Consider the following 10,338-nt stretch of genomic DNA (forward strand, 5'->3'; position numbering starts at 1 on the left):
GACGTCACTGTCACACTCAGACACTCGGGGATGGAGTGTGACAGCCGACGTCACTGTCACACTCAGACACTCGGGGATGGAGTGTGACATCCGACATCACTGTCACACTCAGACACTCGCTGTGGCTGTGGTTATCCACATAAGAGCCGCTCAGGGCTAGGCCTGCCAGCAGTTCGTCCCCAACAAGGCCCCACCCGTCTCCAAGAGGGGACCGCCAGTTTCTGGGAGGGGCTCTAGTTTTCTTCAGTGATGCAGCCACTGATAGCTGCCTATGCTTCAATAAGTAACTCGACCACACTTGTGCAATCAACCCCTAATTAAGCTAAGTAGATCACATATAAGTACAAAGTAGGAGGTGACTTAATGAGAAGAAAGGTTTCAATGCGAAAGTGGGGGGGGGGGTGTGATGGTGGTAATAATAACCAAAATTCATTTTATAAATGTATAAAACTGTCAATTTTTTAGATTTATTTATGTATATGAATGTTTTGCCTACATGTATGTATGTGCACCATATACATGCCTGGTGCTCTTGGAAGTCAAAAGAAGGTGGCAGAACCCCTGGAATGGGACTTAAGTCAGCTGTAAGAGACCATGTGCATACTGGGAATCAAACATAGGTCCTCTGAAAGAGCAGCCCAAGCTCTTAACTGCTAAACCATGTCTCCAGGCCCTGCTTAGTAGGTTCTTCAAAAAGATCTTTACTCGACAGATGCTGACATCATCCACTAGATAAGCCTTAGTCAGAGTCCTATGGCAACCTAACCAATGACGTCACAAAAAGCCAGCAGAGTTGTGGTTGAGCACGGTCCTCAGCCCATGCATTACTAGCATAAAACATGCCTAGAATGACAAAAGTTAAAGTGGAATGAGAGGGGATTCGTTTCTTGGAGCTGCTGCTGCTGTTGAAGACAAGGTCTCAAGGTCTCATACACTTAATGAATGGCCTGGAACTTACAACTCTGCTCAGCCTTCTGAGTGCTGGGAACACAAGTACCACCATACCTGGTTCAAAATCGTCCTTTTAATTTTTAAATTACATTTGTTTGTGTGTGTGCGTGCACGTGCATGTGTATAAGCTGGCTGGCTGAGCAAGAGCTAAAAGGAGCAAGACAGTAAGCAGTGCTCCTCCAAGTTCCTGCTTCAGTCCCTGCCCTGACTTCCCTGGAAGACTGATTGTGACCTGGAAGTGTAAACGGAAATGAATCCTTTTTTCCCCAAGTTGTGTTTGGTGCAGAGTTTCCCCAGCAACCGATAAGAGAACTAGAGCACCGGTGCTTGGCTTTGGGGACAGGATCTCTCTAGATCTCAGGCTGATCCAGCATTCACAACCCTCCTCCCTCAATCCCGAGAGCTGCGATTGCAGGCAAGTCCCACCATGTCTGTACACACAGTATTTTCACTGACCCCCTCCAAACATCTGTGCTCAACCTACCCATCCCTCGCTCTCCCCCAGGCCCTGGCAATCTCTGATCTTTCTCACCATCTCCAGTTTAGACTTTCTTAGAATATTATTCAGCCAGAGTTATACGGTAGGTAGCCTATTGGCCTCTCTCACATAGCAAGATGAAGAAGTACCCCCATATCTTTTTAAGGGGTGCTATCTCAACCCTTTAGTTTTGAGTGATATTCTAGTAACTAGCTGTCATTCACCTGTTGAAAGACATCTAGGTGGCTTCCAAGGGGATTCGATGCCCAGTACCGCAGACACACACAGGAAGCATCTGAACTGCTATGGATTTGTCTAGAACTAGGAGAGTCGCTCAGTATTAGGCACTGCCTAGCACCATGGAGCACTAGGTTCAATCCCCAGCATTGCTCCACTCCCTAGAAGTCAAACTCCCTGTGCAGATGCTAGCCAGGCACCATCCCCACCCACCCCTCCACCCCTGCACCCCTGGCCTACACCTACCCACCACCATTCCCCGACTCCCGGATCCTCCCATCCCCGGCCTATGTTAACATTTTCACACCAGGCCAACAAAAAGACTTCTTCTGAAGCACTGACTCACCCTTGGCTGTACACTAGAACTACCTTGAGAACTTGGGATTTCACTGGCCTGCAGTGCAGCCTGGGCATATAAAACCTTGAAAAGCAAACCCTGAAAGAGTCCACCGCACTTTCTTTCGAGACCATTAATTTTCTTGCAGAGTTTAGCTAATTCGGGCACATTCCAGTGTAAGGCTTTTGTTGGCCCCACCTGGGAGTTTACAGCACAGCACCAGATGGAGCAGCACCGGCGACTAAGAGCCTCTTGGACAGCAGCAAACATCAAGACCAAGTGGGTGAGGTCAAAGTCACCTTCGGCTTCCATCTCCTCAGCGCCACACCCTGGACTTCGACACTATTTCCTGCCTCACCAGTGAGTCTCTCTCTTTGACCGTCACATCAGGCCTTCTTAGAACCATAAGCATCACAGTTTATTACAAAGGTGAATTTCCATCCACCCACCCTGACCTCAGCCCCCAGCACTATTCTCAACATTCCCCTTCTTCCTGCCTTCTTATCCTTCAGCCTCACCACACCGGTGGCTGTTTTGGGTCAAATGCAGCCACTTCTTTGTCATCTGTGTCCTTGAACATGATGGAAAAAACTCCCAACAGTACAACCAAGAGATAAGGTGAAGGCAGGAAAGGTAGAGACCACAACATCAGTCAACTCAGTCAAAGACTACTTAAACTGGGGTAAGGACACCAGGAGAATGGCTGGATAGCCTTAGCCATGTAAAACAACAGCCTATGGAAGTGACTGACGGCTGAAGAGGTGACGCTCAAGGACAAGACTGGCACAACTGTGTACCCCAGCCACTAAGGTGAAGCAGCAGGACAGGCAGCAAGGACGTGACACTCATGACTGGAAAGCCTCAAAGGATAGTTCTCATGAAAACCAGTTATTCTAGAAGCATTATGAAAATCTGCAAGTATTAGAGTCTGATGCAGAATAAATTAAGAAGAAATGCAATGGGCTGAATCGTGTAACGGCTATGTATCCTGATTTTCTCTAAAGCAGACGCCAGATCATTTCTGCATCCGTGCATAACTGTGCACATTTAGACGGCTGAATATCACAATGTTGTGTCTATGATCTTCTCAGAAAAAGCTAAGAACGTGAAGATGCCATATTATAGCATCTCACTCCACATCCTTTTAATTTTTAGAAATGTTAGCAGCTGCCAAGAGCTGAGCAGTGTGCAGGGAAGTGGAAAGCCAAGAGCAACAGACCAGGCCATGATGTAACATTAGCCTACACTGCCAGGTATTTTTAAATCATGCCTTAAAGAGAATGACTCACTGAAAAGTCTCCTGCATATGAAATCAGTTCTTAGACCTGAAGCCTTTATCACAAAAGCTTTCCCTGCTCACTCTGAAGGCACAGCACATTTCCCTCGGGGGTGGCCAGCACACAACACAAGAACAAATGTGAAAGGGCAGCATGAAGGAGCTCGCCAAACACGTGAACCTGGACCTGGGCTCCGACTGCGACTCCCACCCATCCTGCTGGAACAACAGGACACACACACACACACACACACACACACACACACACGCCCGACACCCTCCAACTTCAGCATCCTAGACCATGCCCAGATGTTCCTACAAACATCTAGAAACAGCAGTCTGTGTTTCTGCCTGCCTGGCTGAGACAGCTGAGGGCTTTGTATGCGTTAATGCTTATTTCTCACAACCATTCCTCCAAGGAAGAGTCCATTATTCACATTTAAAGGAACAGGGGTGAGAAGCAGTTAAGGAGTTGCCCAAGTCAGCTGAACCATCCAGAGCCAGAATCCAAGGTCTGTGCGATTCTCTGGTTCATGCTCCATTACCAACATTGCTAGGGGACTTACAGGAGGACTAAATGAGCCTCTGACTAGTAGAATCCATACCTGGGCTGATCTCCAGCTGGCATCTACCTCCTTAGCTCCCAGGAGCTACCCTCATACAGTTGGAAGCTTTCTTCCAACTCCAAATTTGATCATTTGAGCCCCTTACGTCCTCCTTTCTTGTCATCTTCTTTCCTCTCTGGACAATCTGTATTTTTAGATGTAAAACCACGCAATCCCCACAGTCACTTCAGGGTGGAGGGCACACTGCAGTGCTGCTAGGGCGGCGAGAAACTCCTTGTCAGAATTCAGCTTCCTAGCAACCACTGGATGAGGAACTAACAAGTTCTAAGAGAAAAGGGCTGACCTTGGAAATTTTCAAAGAAAAAAAAAAAAAACTTTTCCTAATTGCATACTCAATTTATACAGAACAGTAATATATTTTCTCATCTTAGAATCTGACGAAAGGTTAAAAGCTGATTTCTAAGATCATCAATAGGGACTGTATTAGAGATAAAGGTTGATACTAGAAAAAGCAAAAGACATTTCAAAAGCACGCTCCCCCATCTATCACTCTCATTTTCTGGTTTACCAAGTTTAAAAAAAAAAAAAATTGGGGCCAGCAAGATGGCCCAGTGGGTGGGTGCTTGCCACCAAGCCTGACGAGTTCCAATCCCAGGATCCACATAGTAGAAGGAGAAAAATCAACCCCACTAAGCTGTCGCTTGACCCCCATACATGCGCCATGGCGTTCACCCTCTTACATATAATCAATAAACAAGTACAGTACGATCATTTAAGTGGTAAGTATATAGAAACAGGAACTGATCACCCAGAAAGCCAGAGGGCACCGTGATTTTCAATTTCCAGACCCTCATCTTAGCCTCACTCAGAGACAAATCCCTTGACCTCTCTTCCCAGTCAACCTGAGGCTGGGACAGGCACTCTTGTGATATTCCATCTAATTTATAAGCAAAATTGTTGTTACCTCTTTCCACACTCTTGTCTCCCGAGGGTGTCACCTCGTTAGGTTCAATTATTCTTAGATTTCTCAGCTGGAAATCCTGGTGATTCGCCCTTAAAGAGAAAAAGCAGAATGCTGCAGACTTTGGCCCCAGGAAACGTGGCAAGGCTCAGTCAAAGGCGGCGTCAGCTAGGTTGAGCAGTCTTCCCGCTTGAGTCACAACTCCTACCCTGGTATCAGTGATGGCACACCAGTTCCAGATAAACCACCCTGGCAGGGAGCACTTCCCCATGGGGCATGTCAGACTGCCAATGTCAAACACCCACTACAGCTGACCTCCTCAGCTCACCACCAATTCGTGAATTCTCTTCAATTCCATCTAATCCCATACTAGACGAAGATGTCTTTCCCGTAACTAGGCCCTCAGTGACGATTTCTCACTTGGACAAGGTTCTACTTAGCTCCGTTCCCCTTCTCTGTGATCATTTCAGGCATTTACCTCATTTCCCACCTTGGATAGCGACTCCTGTTCCTTTGCTGGCTGTGCTGCTTCTCCCTCCCTGTTGGTGCCCCACGGGGAGTTTACCTTCAAGGGCTGGGGATGCAGCTGAGTTGGCAGAATCCTTGCCAAGCATGCAGGAAGTCATGGTCTCAATCCCCAGCATTGCACAAACCAGGCACGGAAGAACATGCTCAAAACTGGGACTTCAAAGTTACCCTACACTACTTAGTTCAAGGTCAGCCTGGAATCTCAAGGAACTGAAATTTATCTTCAGCCAGGCATGTGGTACCCACCTGATCCTGTGATCCCAGCTCTCCTTAGGAGGTTGAAGCAGGAGGGAGAGTTCAAGTACACCCAGGCCTACAAAGTGAACGCCTATCTCAAAAAAAAAAAGGAGGGGATGTAAACTTTTCTTGACCAAAAACTGTCTATGAAAAACTCGGTCCTGGTTCGTACAAGCACTTCTGCCACAGTTTGCCAATTTTTACATTAACTTCTTAGGCAAATCCTCCATGGGGACCCTGGATCTCAGGCATAAAGACCTCCATCTGAATCTGATACTTTCCCGGGCAAGTTCACCAGCATCCCAGGCAAGCTTGAAGTCCCTCTAAATCTATGGCATCTAAGAATTCTCTATCACGTTTGCTCGGAGATTGGCTGAGAACCTTCCAGTACCTAGATGTTGGTGTAGACCCTGTGGGGATGATACATCTGACTTGTGAGGTGGGGCAAGAAAGACTGACAGGGGAGAGAAAGCAACAGACGCTGTTTTGCAAAGCGGGAGAAGGAAGGTCAGGCAAGGGAGAAATGGCCTCCCAGAGGTAGGAGGAAGGCCGCGTCCATGTGAGACCGCTCAGGAGGTCTTTCTGACAACACTCGCCATTTTAGACAAGGATGAGTGTAAAAAGAAAAAGTGGCAAAGCTAGCCACATGCAATTATAGAGAAAGAACATGCCAGAAAGGGAGTCTAGCAAATACAAAGGCCATGAAGCCTCTACTGGGACAGAATGAGGCCTAGGAATTTGCTGTCCAAAGTAAACCATGCCAGAGATCTCATAGGTGTTAGAGTGTATGGCCCAACAAAACGCCAGAAAAGAGCAAATGCAGGTTTCATTCCAGAAATACAAGGTTGGTCAACACAGGAAATGTAACGGAAGACACCAGATCAATAGAATAAAGAGCAAAATCAACATCTCAAGACAACTGCAACCCCCAATGAAGCTAGAAAGAAATTCCATGAGCCGGAGACAAGCTGGCTCGGCAGGTCAAGGAGCCCACAGCTAGCTCTCCACGGCTCACTCAGTGGAAGGACAGGCATGGCTCCCCAAGTATACACACACACAGACAAATAAGTGAAAATTTCCCAACCTAACAACTAGAAATTACTGCTCTCTATGCGCATTTGTGATTCTGTCCCAAGCAATTAGGCAAGAAAGTGAAACAAATGTCTCCAGATCAGAAAACAAGCAAAATTCTACTTGCAATGCCACTGCTTTGAATAGAAAATCCTAATGAATTCACAAAAAAAAAAACTAGAGTAACTAAACTCACCAAAGACATACTATGTAAAAATTAATTATACTTCCATACCCTTGCTCTCAACATGATAAAGAAAAATCCATGCTCAATAGCATCAAAAACAATAAAATATTTAATACACTTAGCAAATGAAGTGTACAATGTATACTGTAAAACATACAAAAGATTGGTGACATGAGTTAAACAAAATCTGAATATATAGATTTATGGATTTGAAGACTTACTTATCATTAAGATAATACTCGCTGGGTGTAGTGATACACTCAGAGGCAGAGCCCAGTCAATCTCCGTGAGCTAGAGGCCAGCCTTGTCTACACAGCAAGTCCCAGGACAGTCAGGGCTATACGCAGAATCCCTGTCTCAAAAAGAAAAAAAAAAATGTTAATATAAGATTGAACACTCTCTATCAAAATCTCAGCTGGCTTCTACGCATAAGCTCATAAGCATATCCTAAAATATAGGAACAAGGGACCGAGATTAGACAAAAGGGCCCCAATTATCTCAACTCACCAATAAAAAAATAGTCATAATTTGAAAAGTCAAAGACTATGAACAGACTTTTCTTCAAATGGTCAAAGATACACACACAATGTTCAACACTACTGAATGTGGTGGATCACACAGGAGGTCCCAACACTCAGGAGGCTGAGGGAGAGGACCACCATGAATTTGAGGCCAGCCTAGACCTGAGTGTACAACTCAACCTCAAAAATCGAGGGCAGAGGGAGAAGAAAAGATGCTCAAAAGTCTGCACCAAAAGTCTGCAGAACAATGATGGGTGGGGCTGTAGCTCAGGAAAAGTAAGTGACTCTCCCAGCATGCTTGAGGGCCTGGTTTCAGCCCTAGCACTGGAGAAAGAAGGGAAAAAAGAGGCCACAGGATATCACTTCTCACCCACAAAGTGCAGAGTGCTTACTGCTCTTGCAGAGGACCCAGGTTCAGTCCCAGCACCCACACAGTGGATCACAATTGCCTGTAATTCCAGTTCCAGAGGGTTCAACAGCCTCTTTTGGTCTCTGCCAGCTCCTGCACATACACACACTCACTCACTCACACACACACACACACACACACACACACTCACACACACACCAAAATATACTTTGCACACATGCACACACACATAAAATATACTTTGCCTGAGGCAGGGTTTCCCTAGGTAGCTGATTGGCCTGGAACTCACTGCATAGACCGGGCTGATATCAAACTCCCAGGATCCACCTGTCTGCGTGCCCTGAGTACCAGGATGGTATCAAAGGACGGACCACTAAAAACACCAACAAGAACAAGTGTGGGTGTGGATGTAGAAAGTTGGACCCACCAGGCATCGCTAGTGGACATGTAAACTGGTGCCGTGGTTTGGAAACAATTTGCTAGCTCCTTTTAAAATTAAATATGAACCGGACAATGGTGGCACATGCCTTTGATCCCAGCATTCAGGAAGGAGAGGCGGATGGGTCTCTGTGAGTTCAAGGCCAGCCTGGACTACAGAGTGAGTTCCAGAACAGCCAGAGCTATAAAGAAAATTAATAAATAAATAAATAAATCTGTCTCAGAAAAAAAAGTAAAGAAAAGAATTAAAATTAAATATGGTTATCCAACCCATGCAATTCCACTGGTAGGCATATCCTCAAGCAAACTGAAAACACAGCGTCATAAAAACTTGTTCACAAAACTATATGTATAGCTCAGGGGTAGAGCACTTGTCCTGCATGCAGTATACGTAAGACACTGGATTCAACCCCCAGTGCTGTTGAAAAAAAAAAAATTAGGACAAAATTATGCTAAGGGAAAAGCTGTCAAAGGTACCCAAAAATAAATAAATAAATAAACGTATGACTCTATTTGTATGAATGAGAGAATGGGCAACCTACAAAGTGAGCTTTTAGTTGCCAAGGGCTGAAGGGAATGGGAAGTTGGGGGGAAATGAGGACTGAGTCCTGAGGACATGATTAGAGTGAGAGCCACTGGCTGCTCTTTGCAGAGGACCTGGGATGGATTCTCAGCACCCACATGGCAGCTCACAACTGTTATTCACTTCCAGGGGATCTGGCGCCTTCTCCTGGCCTCCAAGGACTCCTGCACACATGTGGTGCACAGAAAACTCATGCATGCACACACATACACAAAATTTAAAAAAAGTAAACCTAAAAAAAATTTATTTGGGGGTAAAAGTGTCCCAAACATCAGTGGCAGTTACACAACTCAGTGATTACTAAAGCCGTCCAACTATTCGGTCAAAGTGGTACAGAATCAAGAGTCCAGGCTCTCAGAAGGAGAGAGAGCACGAGCAAGGAACTCAGGACTGCAAGGGGTGCACCCACACACAGAGACAATGGGGATGTTCTATCGGGAACTCATCAAGGCCAGCTGGCCTGGGTCTGAAAAAGCCTGGGATAAAACCGGACTCACTGAACATAGCGGACAATAAGGACTACTGAGAACTCAAGATCAATGGCAATGGGTTTTTGATCCTACTGCACGTACTGGCTTTGTGGGAGCCTGGGCAGTTTGGATGCTCAACTTACTAGACCTGGATGGAGGTGGGGGGTCCTTGGACTTCCCACAGGGCAGGGAACCCTGATTGCTCTTTGGGCTGACGAGGGAGGGAGACTTGGTAGGGGGAGGGGGAGGAAATGGGAGGCGGTGGCAGGGAAGAGACAGAAATCTTTAATAAATAAATAAATAAATTTAAAAAAAAGAGAGTCCAGGCTCTCAACGCCTCCCTCCTCGGTGTTCTACCCGGCTAAGAACTCGTGAAGCCCACACCTTCTACAGATCACGAGCCAAAAAGGACCTCCATGGGAAACAGTGTGCAGAGCTCTCCCTGCTGCACCTTCGTAGATGGCGGTTATGGCCAGGACCACTTAAAACCATACATTTGCCTCCCTTTCTCCCTCTCTTGCTAAAAAGAAATCACAACAGAGTTCTAAGGATGCATCCAAACTCCATTCCCAGTCTGTGGGAAGAATCACACAGTTCTAAAGCTGGCGCTGAGGCCAGATAACCAAGTGCTCAGTTTACCCAGAGAAATGAAACAAACGGGACAACGCTGTCCTCCGCACACACAGCCCACCCTCCTGATTTGAGGACCGCCTTCTCCATTCCGGTCCAACGTTTGGAATAGTTCACTAGTGCGCCATATCCTGGATGCAGGCTTGGTCAGTACAGTTCTCGGGTCATGACGGCTCGTTCAGATAACAGTGAAAACCAAGTGAATCCGGGGAGGATAAGACCTAAGAGTCCCGCTCCAACCATGCCGAAATAAGGCTGCTTCTACGTGACGGTCAGCCTAGACATCTCTGTGTGATGGTCAGCCTATGGTCAGCCTAGACATCTCTGTGTGATGGTGAGCCTATAAGCCTCATCGCCTGCAATAAGGAAAAAGTCTGCCCAGGCAAGAGCTGGGCAAACTGGAGCTGGAAGTGAAAAGGGGAGGACAGGTGTGACACCAGTGTCGGCTCTTCTGGCTAAGTGTGACGCCAGCGTCGGCTCTTCTGGCTAAGTGTGAC

The 10,338-nt window shown here is 46.5% G+C and overlaps 1 protein-coding gene across 5 annotated transcripts in view; it reads right to left on the reverse strand.

Annotated features, from left to right (window-relative positions):
* Xpnpep1 (X-prolyl aminopeptidase 1) overlaps positions 1–10,338 on the reverse strand; it is a 48,040-nt gene that overhangs the window by 35,455 nt on the left and 2,247 nt on the right. The window contains exons 2-3 of one of the 5 annotated variants that reach the window (XM_013348187.2): positions 7,051–7,181; positions 4,810–4,898 (exon numbers count right to left, since the gene is read on the reverse strand). The exons of 1 other annotated variant lie outside the window; for it this stretch is intronic. Coding sequence is in view for 1 of the 4 variants with exons in the window: in XM_005352459.2 (XP_005352516.1) it covers positions 4,810–4,898 (89 nt within the window). In the remaining 3 variants the exon portion in view is untranslated. Of the gene's footprint in view, positions 1–1,653; positions 1,674–4,809; positions 4,899–7,050; positions 7,186–10,338 lie in introns of those variants that run through there. 3 more of the 5 variants (XM_026781424.1, XM_005352459.2, XM_026781425.1) reach the window with 3 other exon arrangements.

The sequence above is a fragment of the Microtus ochrogaster genome, chromosome 8 (assembly GCF_000317375.1).
Source record: "Microtus ochrogaster isolate Prairie Vole_2 chromosome 8, MicOch1.0, whole genome shotgun sequence".
Taxonomy (NCBI): Eukaryota; Metazoa; Chordata; class Mammalia; order Rodentia; family Cricetidae; genus Microtus; species Microtus ochrogaster.